Source organism: Rhinolophus sinicus, linkage group LG02 (genome assembly GCF_036562045.2).
Source record: "Rhinolophus sinicus isolate RSC01 linkage group LG02, ASM3656204v1, whole genome shotgun sequence".
Classification (NCBI taxonomy): Eukaryota; Metazoa; Chordata; class Mammalia; order Chiroptera; family Rhinolophidae; genus Rhinolophus; species Rhinolophus sinicus.
In genome coordinates, this window is record NC_133752.1 from 29,474,670 (window position 1) to 29,490,134 (window position 15,465).

The following is a 15,465-nucleotide window of genomic DNA, read 5'->3' on the forward strand; positions in this document are numbered from 1 at the left end:
CTAGAAAACATTTTAAATTACAATTAATACACGGCACTTCCTTTTATTTACAAGTTTACTACAGCCTTTATGTCTTGTTGTCAAAATGAAATAAACCAATAATTGTTTTCTTAGTCCAATAAAAAAGAACATGGCAATAGAATTTAGGAAGTCCAAAATTCACTTAGCCTCTAGTTGTTGCAATTCCCTCATCTATTAAATGAAAATAGTAATATCTGCTTCATCTCCTGGGAGTTTTGTGATGTATAAGTTAGATGAAAAAGGGGACTTAGCCAAGTCAAAATTGCTTTTATGAATACAAAGGTCTTATTGTGCAAAATACTGTGAACCTGATTCATTGGCGTTGATGGCTTTCAGACTTGATTTAGTAGAATTAGAAATAACTATTATTTTATTAGTCACATTTATTTCACTTCCCATGAAGAACTCAGTTGAATGTTAATGATTGGTAAGAGAAATCAGTATCATTCTACAGTATTTGGGGTCCTCCTCTTTATATTTCATCATGTTTTAATTTTTCCTTGGGAACTAGTAATTACAGATGTCAAAGAATCTTACATATATATCAGTTTCCTTAATAAGCTAATTTATGTCCTTCTCCTTTTTAAGCTTTTTTTTCTTATTTTTGCTTTCTAAAGATGTTTTCATGTTGATTCTGGACTTCTGACTTGCTTAAAACATTCTTTTTGAGATTTGTTCATTCACCATATATATCATCAAGCATATATTATGGGCCAGGCCCTGAATAAAAATAGACACTAAATCTGATTGTCTAATGGAGGGACAGACAATGAATAGGCAGAAAACATAATTACTAAGTGAGCTATGCTGCACAGTATGATGTGTGTGCAAGAGGGGTGTTTCTAGGTTGGCTGGTGAACGGTTATTTGCGGCAAAGCCACTAGAGCAGAGACCCAAAGAAAGAGAAGGTGCCAGCCATGGGAAGAAGGAAGAGGAGAGAGTAATCAAGGGAGGGGCACGTGTACGGAGGCCTGAGGCCTTACTCTCTCTCTCTAAGAGAGATTGATGAGTAGCTTCCCAAATCTACAAGGAAATAGACTCCTAGAGCTCCTTGAGCACTTGCACCAATACGAGAGCTGAGAAAATCCCAATATGTGCCTTCCTTCTTGTGGCTGTTTCTATTTTCTTGACAATCTCAAACAACCAAGTCTTCTCCCTTTATTTTCCTTATAGCTTGTTCATGAGACAGAAGGCTAGAAGGAGCTTGGAAATGTACACCCTTTGCTGGCCTCATTTCAGAAATAAGCAGCATTCTCAGCTATCCTCCATATTCTTTTCCATTAGTCCCTATCTGCTTATTCGTAACACATTTGCTCTCAAAATGTAGTCACCCTCTATGAAATCCGGATGGAAAACAGTGCCTGTTAGAAAACCAGATTCCATCAAGATTTTCTCTCAGATTTGCATGTGTCCCTGTCACCCACAAGTCATTCATCATCCTGTAACTTTCCGGTGACTGGGTTACAATGAAATAAGTGTAAAGCTAAAAAAAAAAAAATGCCGGTCATAGCTGTGACAGTGCTTCATGAGGAAGACAGTCTGACCTGCTACATGGCTTTTTCCAGCTCAACATCATTAACCCTTGACTTCATCTGTTGAACCCTGACTTTCTGAGGACTGAAAGGGTCAGGGAACTCCCACTAAATGGTAGTCACTGACATTAATAAATTCCAGAAACAGTAAAAACCAAAATTCCAGATCCCCAAATTATAATTTATTGCTTTAAAATACAATTTTAGCACTAGGTACAGGGAAAGATCCGTATTTATATGTTTCTGTTTATTTCAAGGAATGTAGTCCTTATGTATTTTGCATGCAAAGTAGACCCATGTTTTTAGAAAAGCACAGTGTTTATCTTGGAAATTGTTGACATCTTAACAGCTGACATATTGATACGAAGTGTTACCGAGCCTGGTTAGGCCCATTAGCTATGGGGTGCCTGTCAAGCGTGCCCCTGTCGATAATGGCTCTCTGCGTGTTTGTGTGTTTCCTATTCCCTTGACTCTGGAATAATCTCTCATGGGTTTCATTTTAGGGTGACCCAGGATCATCTGCTGCAGGAATTAAGGTAATGATAGCCTTGCAAGTGTTTGTACCCCAGGAGTTACAGTGTTGATTTTTATAAGCCTCTGCTTTCTCTTCTCTTTTAACACCTTTAATGGTTATAACTCTGTGCCTATTCTCCAGCAATAATCAGCTTCCAAATGCAACAGAGAGTATCTGCTGGAAATCTGATAAAGACTTCAATAAGACATCTTGCCTTCTCTTGCCTTTCTGATTGATTGGTTTTTATGGAAATGTGGATTTGTATGTGAGCTTTAATCACAGCAAAAAAAAAAAAAAAAAAAAAAAAATTCCTGTGTCTAGTGACACAGAGAGTAACAGAATGAAATAAATGAAATGTATGTGATCCGGGAAGCTGGGCCATCTCTTTGAGAGTGTCCAGAGGCCTAATGTTTTGGAAAAATCCTTGTAAGACTGTCCTTTTCATCTTTGGCTTTCTTTGACCAGGGAGAACCAGGAGAATCGGGTCGTCCAGGGCAAAAGGTAATATCTCTATTCTGGTGTGCTCTTTGTACTGTCTTGTATTCACCATTTTATACCTACTATCCACTGTGGAATACAAAAACAATTATTGCAAAGTGTTGTAGTTTTTACGCTTTGCATGCCAAGTGTTATTGATTTGCATTTTAAAAGGGTTGAAGCTGACCACGGCAAAAGTGAAAACATACTCTGTACATGTAAAACAAAGCTTTAGGAACTAAAGTCTGCATGTACTGACCCGTTTGAGACTAACAAAGATAAGTTGGGTTGGAATGTCAACAACTTACCTTGCATGTTTAGAGATACTCTACCTGTTTCTATCTTTCATGAGAAGAAATGAATATTTACTAAACCGACCCAGTAGGGAATGATGTACAGTTTTTTAAAAAATTATATTCCTTTCATTTCAAATACTTCCCTAACTGATGATTTTTTATGTGAATAACATCTATCTGCACTGAATGTCATACAAAGAGGTTTGTTCATAAAGTGAAATTTAATTAGAGACACTAACCAAACCACTTGAACCAATCTATAGATACATATTAATTTATTTCATCATTTGTGCTTCACTTCAGTGATAAATTAGAGGACATGCAGTGAATATGTTTAGATTCATATTCTCATTTCAGTCTGAGGCAGGAAACAACTGTTAGCAGTTTATCGTCTGAGCATCTGGATATCAATGCCCAGTGCAGTCAGATTTGAGATAACAGATGTATTATCGCTAACAAGTAAATGGGAACTCCATATTAGGTTAAATCTCTGAAGATCATGAGTCTGCCTTTGTCTAGCTGATGTTGTAGAAAAAGAAAAAACAACATGAATAGAAACAGAATTTACCTCATTAGTGTAAAGGGAAAGAGAATAAATTCCCTCGTGTTAGTTTGGAACCTTAAAACATAATAAAATAAAGTTTCTATATTCTTGAAATCTGAGAGGATCATTGCTTTGTTTTAAACACTTTGGATTAAAGTGGTTTTTGAGACAGTCTTTCACCGTCTCTCAATGTTTCTCTAATTTAAAATTAGATTTTGCTCTTGAAACTAAGAATCTAAGAGTAGTAATGATTCATGAAGCACAGTTTCTGGTAAAGTTGAGACGTTTCCAAAGAGCCCAGCAAAACTCTGAAAATTTTGCTATTCAATTCCTAAGATTTCCTACTGATTCTTTATTTGAGAAACTTAAAATTAGTGATATCGTCACAGATCCATTGGCTGCTTTGGTTTGAAAAAGCAATTAATCTTCTCACATGGTCTAATTTTAGGTCTCTTAGTTTTTAAAAATTAAAGGCTAAATTTAAACTGCTCTTCAATTCTGTGCTAAAAGAAATGTTTGCAAGACTGTTACATCCTTTTTAAAAAACAAAACAAATCTGCCAAAATCTCATATAGGTTCCACTGTTTTCAGAGTGGAAGATCCAAATTGATTTTCAATCGCTTAATAAAACATTGCCTTGTGATTATTTAGAAATACAGTTTAGATTCATTTCTGGAAGTTTATAGGTTTACATATGGAAACATTGAATTTCTTTTGTATTTCATTAAACACCTGTTTTAAATTATATTGAGAGAAGCTTACAACCAATCTGAATGAACATGTGCCCTGAAATGAGCAGCATCTTTTTCATTAATATTGAGGCCAGATTCTACCCTTTGACGCAATCTCACTTTCCCACAATATTTATGACTTCCTTTGTCTAATATCTGGATTTGGCAATACTTACCCAAGCATTGATTTAAAAGTAGAGTATTTCCATGCTTGCTGCTTACTTAGATTAGAAAATGACAAACAGAAGTGAGTATAGAATCAATTCAAGAGGTCTTCTGTGGTATTTTTCTCACCGCTGCAAAACTATGTTGTGGGTTCATTGATACTTAAGCTCCTGCATTAGGGACATTCCCAGAAAAGTAGAGGATATCATGACAGAAGGAAAAGCCCTTTGATTAGCTTTCCACTGTCTGGTATTTTGCAATAGGAAAGTTTGTTCTTTAGACTAACGTTCAGAATGTAGGAATGATTTCACTATAGGTTTTTTTTTTCCTTTTACAGACTCAACAACAATGTGTATGATTGATACATGAGTTAGTGCGTTTATATGTTTGTAAAGTGAGTGTGTAGATTTATAAAACAGGTATTATGTTTCACCACATAATCCTTACCTTATTTTTTTAAATTTCGAAGGGATATTTCAAAATAGTGGAAGGGACCCTCACAGTTTAATTATATCTTGAAGTCTGTCACACATGGACATTGCAGGGAAGCAGGTTCCAACTTTGACAGCAGACAAGGATCTCCTATAATGGAGAATAAAGAGTGAAAGGGAAAGAAAAGCAGAAGGATAATATATCTGCATGAAGTTTAATCTTCTTGGACAAGTATTCTCCAAATGGAATACCAAAACAATCTTAGTTATGACCCAGATCTGACCTTGGGCTGTGTATAACCAAGAACTCAACTCAGAGAAGTTCCTGAGTGAAGGGACAGGAAGAATGGAGAAATTAAATAACCATCTCTTAATTAAAAGCTAAGCCTTCATGGTATAAAGATAGAAAATTTATATAGGAAGAAATGTCTTCCTAAAAATATTAAGAGATGTTCCACAAAGGGTAACATTAAATATTTTATAATTTTTCATTATGTCAACTTTTAAGTAAACATAAATTTGGAAAGGTCAAATTTATAAAAATACAAGAGTATTAAATAATAATTCCTGAAACATTTGTTCATTAGTAAGTACATTTATAACCTCTATACATACATACATACATACATACATACATACATACATATATACACATACATATGATATAGGGAACAGCTTAATGCTCAAAGTCTCTGTAAGTAGTCAGTCTGCATTATAAAATATTACATAATATCCTATACATCTTTCTCATTGTTAGAAAACATGGGAGCGTGTCTATGTATGCATGTGTATATAAATACCTTTCTTCAAATTGGTCATATGATCCTTTCAATTTTGTGAGAGGAAAGGGTGTAGTGAGAACTCCTGCTGGGAAATGGTGTTACAACCTATACATTTCCACACATGTTTCAAATAGGATGTCCTGAGTTTTAGGGGACTTTTATAAAACAATACAAAACAATAGATTTATCACCAATATGTTTACTTGTGCGTATTGCATACTCTACTGCAATTTAGTATTTTTCAAGGCCTTATACTTTTTTTAAAAAAGTAAAAGAATCTTCAGTAAAATATGGATACAAACCCTTTTCCCTAAATTTTCCTAAATGTATTGATTGAAGAATGAAAGAGGAAGAAAAAGTAAAATAAAACGTATAATGTTGTGTCTGTACAAAGTTTAATCTACGTGGACATATATTCTTTGAATGGAATATCACATTGTTCATATCCATCCTTTCTTCTCTGGCTTAATCTCATCGCAGTGTTATTGTTCACAGTGCAAACTTTCATTTGTCATTTCAGACAGAATAGCTTTTCTTTTGCATTCCTGAAGCACCTTTGCCCTAAACCATCAAGGAAGTCATTGTCCTTTTTATGTCTATCCATACAGCTTAATAAACAGTATATGAGCTCATTTTGTGATATTACCAGAGCAAGTTATGACTTCATAATTTGAAAGTAATAATACTAAATATGAAGTGTCTGATTGTTCTTAGTAGGTTTTCTCTGGAATGAGGGTTGTTAAAGCATTTAGATTAAAAGAAGTGCCTCCCTCTACTACTTTAATGGTTAGTTTGATGCTCTTATCTCTTTTAGGATAGCTGTCATCCCACTGATTGACCATCATGAAAATGTGTGACCCTTTTACCTTCAAATGTTATTTCCACAAATAGTCACCTCAGTCAAACACAGGATGGGCTTTCATTTTCTCCAGCAATTCCATTATGTTTCTTTAGTGGAATTTGGGAGATTTTCTAAGTAATGTAACCTCTTGTCACTATACTTTGTACTTAAAATAACGTGGACCATTCTGTGAAAATGAGAAGGTTTATTGTGACTCCAGCGTGCTCACCCAAAATGTACCACTTAATCTCAAACCTGTATTCAGGAACAGCTGCATGGTACCATTAGCCCTAAATTGCTAACCCGGGTTACCCAGACTCAGCAATTGTCAGAAATATGGGCTGGAGTTAAGTATAATATTAACCATGCATTTATCTTCTCATCATTCAGGAATGGAAAAGAAATCTTACTATACTTTTAAGTGAGCAAGACTTTTAATGTATATTGTTTTGATGTAACCATCTGTTCATACAGCCAACTCTTGATTATCTGAGGTAAGAGAGCACTGAACTAGGAGGTATTAGTTAGATACATGCATAATCCTCATTTCAGCAAAGAGCTTCCGCCTCCCCAACAAATCATTTACCAGGAAGTAATAAAACATGGGAGTTTCTTCTCCTTTTACTTCTCTTCCTTGCCTTCTGGTAGAGATGCCAGTGAGCCATGAAGTGGCAGGAAAAGGGAAAAATCCCTGAAAAATCTGCAGAAATGGTCAGCCAATCCCTGAATCAAGAGTTGACTGAACTGTATAATTTCACCAAACTTCTTGAAAAGAGACCATGTATATATAGATAGGTGGCAAGTATTCAGCTAGGAACATTTGCCATGCTTTTCTCCAGGGACTGACTGAGTGGATATTGTTCTGTAATCCTGTGTGATTTTCCTATGTAGGGTGAACCAGGGCTTCCTGGGCTTCCTGGACTTCCGGGGATAAAGGTAAATACTGCACGGACAGTCTTGGTTTCATAGAACTGCAACTGTGAGAGTCACGAAAGTTGGAGGAAAATAGAGAAAAAAACATATAGTGCTGTTCTTTAAATACTCACCAACCATCTCAACCAATTAAATATTTGAATTAAAAATTAAGCACAGGTATTTCTAAAGTTTTCCATTGCTATCTGGACTGTATATTCTGCTATTTAAGCAAATGCCCTACTATGCCCCTTAAGCAAATGTAAGCAAATGTACATTTGCCATTAAGCAAATGTAAAAGCCACTTCATTTGAAGTCATAGGAATTCTTGAAAGTCTAGAATGTCTACCTTCACATTTTATTCTTAAGAGCCTATCAAATTTTGACCAGAATTAGAGTCTTTACTTCCCCATAAATCTAACATTTAGGCAGCTGTTTTTGTGATTCACCCATTATAATAATCCCCCCCAAATGTTTTGTGTTTCCACTTCCTGTCAATAATTCTCACAGAGAAGTACAAATCATTTCACTAAACTAGTTTAACCTATATACTTTTTATGTATCTCTTGAAATAATTGCTTCAAGCTTAGTTTGAAACATTGTTTTACATGTTTTTAAACCATCTGAAAATGTGAAGAAATATATTTTTTAAATTGTTTAAAATTTTTCACATGGCAACTGACAAGGCTTAAAAGTTCTACTGCATTAGATGTAGTTACTCCTTTAAAATCAGCTTCTTATTTTAAAGTTATTTTCTAAATTCCATAATTTTTTGATAGGGTAGCATAATGCAAGTAGATTTTTCCTTACATTCTCACCTTATAGAGTTTTGAATTGTTCTCAACTGCACATTAGACCATTCTAAAATTAATATTCCTAGTTTCAGTGTAAGGTTGTATATAGTGTTTCATGAATGTTGTATTTGAAGTGTGTTATATGAAATAATATGATTTTAGAAAAAATATGTTAAATTATTGAGTTCCCAGACATCATATGGTATCATATATAATATTTTATGTACATATTTTGGTATAATTATCAGACATGAAAGCTGTCTTCCAGGTTGGCACTCAGAAATTTTGGTTCTGCTTTCTGTTTGATGGTTCCAGATTAGTGTTGTAGAAATTCAGATGTGTGTTTTTAATATATTTTTAGTTTTTGGCTTCTTCAGTGAAAAAATACACCCTATGACAATAGTTTACTAAAGAGTCAAAGTTATTTCCACATTATTTGGTATATAGCAAAAACAATTTAATAAAACAATATGTGATTTCGTGCTGTAGAGTAAATTTATGGCAGTTCCTTTGTAATTCCCACACATTTTAAAAAGAGTTTTTAAAAAATGATTAGAGGATCATAGATTTTTAAAATAAATTTAAGAAAGTCATATTCATCATGATTTATAAAGAACGTGGTAGCATTATAAATAAGGGCAAAGCCTTTAAAGGAGGGGGGCATTTTGGAAGGACTCGGGGGTTTCCTACAGCACTTGTCTGTAGGTCAGCAGGGCTGTGCTGCCAACACCGAGTCACATGACAGGAACCTCAGTCCTGTGCTGAAATCGTTGTGCACTTCCTTGTTGAGAGAGAATAGTATATAGGGTAAAGGTATTTGGTTTTTTCCCCTCTAACACAAACAAACAAAAAACAATTTCAATTACTACTATTCTGTATCATTACCTTTAAGTTATTTTGTGTCCTCCACCATGAAAAATATCCCAGGTCATTTTTCTAGTTTTCTGTGGACTAATCTGAAAGTTTTGAACTTTTTCAAGTTGGGAAGGATGTTGATGATATGCCACCTCCAGTAAATGCTTTTGTTCCTAGGCTCATAGTCAAATTTTTTGCCAGACAAATTTTGTTGAGATCACATAGCTGATATTTTCCTTTGCTTTTCTAACATTGACTAGTGATTATAGCGACAAGAAGCTATCAATTGACAAAAACCTTTTTATCACTCACTTTTCTGTGTAATTGCCAAGTACTGTTGGATAACTACCTAGTATGTTATTTAAGTCACGGATTCTATTTTTGGATGAATAAGTTTTGTCTTCTTGCTCTAGTTCAAGATGTGAGTGATAAGCTTTCCTCATAATGCAGTAAATGCTCCGTATCAATAAGTAATTTTGTAAAGGAAACATTTTAAGAACATATCATAGTCACTAGTAGTCATTGGGTATTTATAAATGTAGAGTTAATAGTTTATAATTTTATGATATAGCTTCATTACTTGGGATATTCTTTATTCCTCTAATATATGTTGCTTCAATTAGGTAGCTAACCACAGGAGAGTTAAGCATGATTTTATAGTTTGAAAGCATAACAATATTTAAAAGATGAAACCACCGTGTATGGATTTTGAAAGCGTGGTAGCAAGAACATTAGTCATAACCTCCCTAGACTTGTGTTTGTTTATTCTTTGGAAATACTTCCTGTTGCTATTCATCTCCTTCTTATCTGCTGGTACTACAGAGAGCATGCAAATGCCATCCATTATTTCCAAGACGTTGAGGAAACCAGCCATGACATACCAGGGGAGCTTTGATTTGCCACCTGTTGCTCTCGGGGAATGGTTGGAAACTTAATGAGCATCCAAATGCCTTCCACACAGCTCTCAGGAAATGAGCAAAGTGCCTAAATACAGACAGCAGACTCGTCTATCTATCACGTCAGGGTCCCACTCAGAGAAAAGTGCTAATACCTTAGGCATACATAATAAAAGTCACTTAGAACAGGCATAACTTAATTTCAAATTACACTTAAGCTTCCGGCACAAGTACTGGAAAGTCCTCTCACCATGTGGAAGACATTTGAAATTCCTATTTCATGCATTCATGGTTCATATAGTGTCAAGATGTTCAATTGGGAAAATTAAATTATGCACAATGTACCATGCAGACTAATCTTCTGGAATAAGATTTGAGCTCAGAAAATTATTTTTATAAACAAGCCTTCAGATATATTTTTCATTGGCAAAACTTATTGTAACTAGCTTTCCTGGTATTACATAAAAGAGTAAGATTCAAAGTCCCTGTTTTAAAAAGCTTTTCTCTCTATGCTTATTTTGAAAAATGTAGATACATTACTTAGCCCTTAGGTGATTACATGACCCTAGTAATGAAGGAGAAATAGAACAGTAATGAAGAGTCCTGAGTGTAGAACCAAATCACTGGTCCGACCCCTCAGCAGTTTCTGAATCTATAGCCTGATGTGAGACAAGTTTCCTAACCTCTCTGCACTCCAATTTCCTTCTAAAATGAGAATCATTACTGTCCATAACTCAGAGGGTTGGTGTGAGGATTAAATGAATTAATATATGTGTAGCTCCTAAAATATTGCCAAGCATAAAGCAAATGCTATATGAATTTTAGCTATTGTTCTTTCTTCCTCTTGGAGCAGCCCAGAATTTTGGAAACATTGGTTACATACCTCCCTGTTCTGTATAGTCTTTCCTCATGTGAGTAATGTTAACCTAAAGAACATGAAGCCATTATACTCCACAGGTTAATAGGTGTAAATTCTTTTGCAGTGACAGGTGAATGCTAAGAGCAATAAGGTAACCTGCTTTCTCTTGAACCACGGCATCACAGTATTCTCCTTTTCCTATAACCCAAATGTACTCCAGGAGCAAAGGATGAGGGAACATACCGTTCTGGGCATAAGACATGGTACTGTACAAGTTCTCTTCCCCGACCCTATTCACACAAAAAGCAAAAGGAAAACGACATTTAATAAGGAAATTCTCTAGGCCCCAGTCATGGTGTTGCCTAGTCCAAGACATTTTTTTACAAATATTGATTTTCAGTGCTTGCTTTCCTCCTTTCAACGTAGACCACCAGTTTATCTCATCACATTCAAAAAGTAAATTGGAAAAAAAAATAAAATATATAACACAGTAAAATTAATACAGTAGGGAGACCTAATACATCAAAAATTACATCAAATCAGGAGAAAAGCATACAAATCATTTAGTTGGCAAAGAAATTTTTATGGTATTTTCCCCTCAAAGCTTGATATTGTTGTTCTGGCTTCTCCATTGGTGAAAATTTGACATTTAGAGCAAGAACTTGGCGATTGGGAGGGTATGAGACAATAACTAACTGTTTGTACCTCATTATATGAAATCATCCTTGACATCAAGGCATATAAAGACTAACTTTTACAGGTGGCGGGAACACTTACTTTGGCATTCTTAGAATCCACTGAAAATGAGATTCCTTCCTCCGCAACATCAACTCACATTTTACAAATAGCAGAGGAAAGTTTTTGGAAGTAACATAGAATGTGAAATAAATTCCTAAGAGAAAGAAGAAAAGGAAGAAATACTGGTTAAAAGGATAGTGTGTTATTGGTACTTATAATTATTTCCTGCTTGCACAAAGTGCATCTGAGCAGTTGAATAATTTAAGAGTCCAATTAAGAAATGCATACAACCAGAAATCAGAGATTGCTCAGCAGCCAGAATGAAACCTCCAATAAATACACCAAATGTGCTTTCATGATGTAATCCTGTTAAGAAAAAAAAAAAAAAGCAGAAAGGTATGTTTTCTGGGTTTTAAATAAACCTGCTACGGTAGTTCATTTTCATCATAACCACCAAGATGTTTTAATTTACACTCAAATTTGATCCTTAAGGGAAATAAGTGTTTTGGGGACAGAGTCTACTTTCTCTTTTTTTTTTTTTCCCCTCAATAATTTTACAAATCAATCATTATCAAAACTGGCTGCCTGGAGGTTCTTATTACAACAAATGTTCTTGCTGTAATCCTCAAAAGCAGGTATCATGCTGACTTGAATTCTAATTAGCCTTTAAGCAAGAATAATATTGTATGGCTAATGCATTCATTGTCAAGACACATTAATCAAAATTATTGGTGATGCTTTTAGCAACCAGGCAAATCACCACATATTTTTCAAGCCCTGTTGTACTGTTTTTTTTGGGCAATGAAAATTGGATCTGCTTGGGGATAATAAATATCATGGAAAACATGACTTGGTTTAAGCTGGTATATTAGAGGGTTTTTTTAGACAGGTTAAAAAATGATATCTTTTATTCCTTTAATTGATAATGACTTATAAAAATAAAACAAATGGTATTAAACGAAAAACCAGAGATTTTTCTATGGGCAAGAGCTAATCAGTTAGGACTTTCTGGCCACCCTTCCATTTAACAGATGGTAAGTTCTGGAAGTTTATAGGGAAACATCTGGTAAGCCATTCTGTATGAATGAAGCTCTCTCTTCCTTTTTCACCTTGACTAACAATTCCATCTCTGAATTTGTTGAGTCCTCTTATCTATACGAAGGACATCCTTTATGTAAACTTGAAAAAAAAAAAAAGTGTTAGGTGAACTGTCCCAATAGCCATTTAAAAGATAAAGGTCATCTGAAATACTTCCTTGCTATGTATTAAAGGTAAGTTTGAAGAAAAATCAGACTCAGATTGTATTACAAAATTCTAAGACTTAATGAGACCACTGGTGGTCATTGTTAGATTTCAGAAAAAGGTCATGTTCTTAAGGCATTTCCTAGCTTTCCCTGGCCTTTATGTAATAGAGAAGGCCAGGTTTTGTTGCCCTCTTGTTTTGTGAAGATAGTAATTGTTTGCATTGATTGGGGGGATTTTTGTTTTGTTTTGGGGTTTTGGGGGGTACAGAATACACAGAATTTAAGCTATCTCAATAGATTGTTTACATTTTTAAAAAGTAATACTAAATGAGTTGAGCAAAAGTGGCTTTAGTCAAAATCTTACTTTGTGGTATCTCCCTTTTATCTTATAGAGTGAATAGATCCCACCTTCTTATACCTAAATCTGTACATATTGCCAACTTATGAAAGAAAGCAGAGAGCGAGAGAGAAAGAGAGAGAGAGCTCTATACTGACACTCTAATCAGCAAGGGAATCTCTTGTTTGGTGAAAAAATAGAATATTATTTCAAATATAGTACCTATTAGTTACTGTGACTTATTTTTATTGAGCTTCATACTACAAGATCAAAGTTGTGTTACCGAACTCAAGGGTTCATTTGCCTGCACGCATCAAAGCTAATGGAGACTGGAGCAGGAGTTTGCAGCAAAGCAAGTAGAGGTTTATTTCAGGAAATGCACGGAACCCAGAGACACAGGGAAGCTAGTGCTGAAAGACCTGGCTCCCCGATGGCTTGTAGGTTACAAGTATATGGAGCAAAATCACAAGACACCTAGTGTTAGGGGTTTGAGGTCGTGCTGGGAGCTGATTGGTTGGAGGTGAGAGAAGGGTAATGAATCACTTCAGGTCTTGAGGACAGTTCTGAGGGCTTTTCTGGAGTTCCTCTGTTGGTCTCATTGGAAAGTTTCCTGGGCTCAGGAACTGAAACATAGCTTAGGTCAAGATGTTGTCTTAGCCTGCCGGAAGTCCTGACCACATGACCATTAGTCAGGTCTGGACTACAGTCTTCCACTGTCTCAGTGGTTGCTGGTTATCAGGGAAAGGCTAGATCTCTGAAGAGCACATTGAGAAAGAGAGAGGGAGAGGGAGGAGGAGGGGGAGGGGGAGGGGGGGAGGGGGAGGGGGAGGGGAGGGGGAGGGGGAGGGGGAGGGGGAGAGGGAGAGGGAGAGGGAGAGGGAGAGGGAGAGGGAGAGAGATATTTCTAGACCTAGGATTTAAAGGCTGCTGAAATGGTTAGCTATAGTTGGAAAGATCAATGTGAGACCATTAGGCTCATGGTCATGTGAAGATCCACCTTTGATTTCAGCTATAGCTATTCTCCATAGACTTGGTTCTGCATTTTTATGTGCCCTGGTTGTTTAAAGCTTTCATTCAAATTAGCAATGTGTGTGAGATTTTTCGGATGGATCCCCTCCCCCCTGCGGCTGCTTCCAGCAGTTTGCTGCTAGGTCTACACTGTGCTTCCTCCTGAATTCATAGCATTTCTAGTGCCCAACCTGAGTCCCAGTTTAGTTTTCAAAACCACAGCTACTTGATTCTTTTCTACCAGCTCAACACAGGGAAATGTGTTACAGTCTTGGTTTTGAAATCTAGGTTATAAACTTATTGGTGGTGAGCTATGTAATTAATGTTAACTATAAACAAAAGACAAAACTCATGAAACAACTCAGGAAGAAATCAGATACAATATCCAGGACAAGACCAGAAAATTTAACCAAATTTTTCTTCATTTTGGGATTTGATGTTGCATTAGTGCCATATTACAATAGCACTAACAGAGTTGAGATTTCTCTGTCTCTGACAACCATTTACATCACTGGTTAACATGTGGTTTGTGTATCAAAATATGGTGCCAGCTATTTTTTAGCGATTAACATTTTGGATTATGTTAAGGGTTCTGATAAATAGTGTTGTATATATTTTATCTACAGGCTTTCGTTAAATCATAGCTTTCTGTTTATTTTAAGAGTTAAACGTGATATTGTTTATATTTTTCTATGTTTGTCCAAGAGTAGATCTAGTTGGACGTTTCCAGGACCAGTGAAAACAGTACAAAAACAATAACAGAGTAAACCTGGATTCAATTGTTATGGCCATGATAGTGGAACAGAAAATTTGAGATGCTTCTTCCTCTCTATTCTTTTTTGCCGCATCTACCTCCTGCCTCCAGCCCCTGCACTCCTCTACTATTCTTCTCCTTCTTTTTACTTTTCTCTCTTTCTGTAATTAGGCACTAACTTTGCAAGCAGTGGCATTTTAAGATCTGTCAGTTGGTTGCCATCATTCTTTTAATTCCCTTCCGCACACAATCAGCAGCACCAATATGAATAGAATCCCAATTGACTTTGTGATCTTGTTCTCACTGATAATAAAAGTAAACACCTAAAATGCTACCTCACTAGAGATGGTGAGTAAATAGATAGATGGAGGAAAATTTAGACTATATATATAAAACAAGAGAAAAGTGTGTGTGTGTGTGTGTGTGTGTGTGTGTGTCTGTGTGTGTGTAGGAAACTTCAGAGAAAAAAAGTGGCTCTGAAGAATTAATAATTAGTGCTCTTCGTAATGTATGCTATTCATTGGTGCCCTGGTGTTCATGACAAACCAGTGTTTACAGTCTTTGCCTTTTCCTCATTTTTCTTAGACTTTTTTTTGTTATCATTAAAAAAACAACAACAATGAACCTTTCATAAACTAAAAAGGTTAATATTGCTCCAGAAAATATCCTATTTTATTCTTTTCACGTCAGTTGTGGAACTATTTTATTTTCTGTTTACCTGTGTAAATCCGTGT

The 15,465-nt window shown here is 35.6% G+C and overlaps 1 protein-coding gene across 1 annotated transcript in view; it reads left to right on the forward strand.

Annotated features, from left to right (window-relative positions):
- The window catches only part of COL25A1 (collagen type XXV alpha 1 chain), a 436,443-nt gene that overhangs the window by 363,165 nt on the left and 57,813 nt on the right, over positions 1 to 15,465 (forward strand). The window contains exons 16-18 of the mRNA XM_074322592.1: positions 2,057 to 2,089; positions 2,533 to 2,568; positions 7,226 to 7,270. Coding sequence (XP_074178693.1) covers positions 2,057 to 2,089; positions 2,533 to 2,568; positions 7,226 to 7,270 — 114 coding nt within the window. The remainder of the gene's footprint in view (positions 1 to 2,056; positions 2,090 to 2,532; positions 2,569 to 7,225; positions 7,271 to 15,465) is intronic.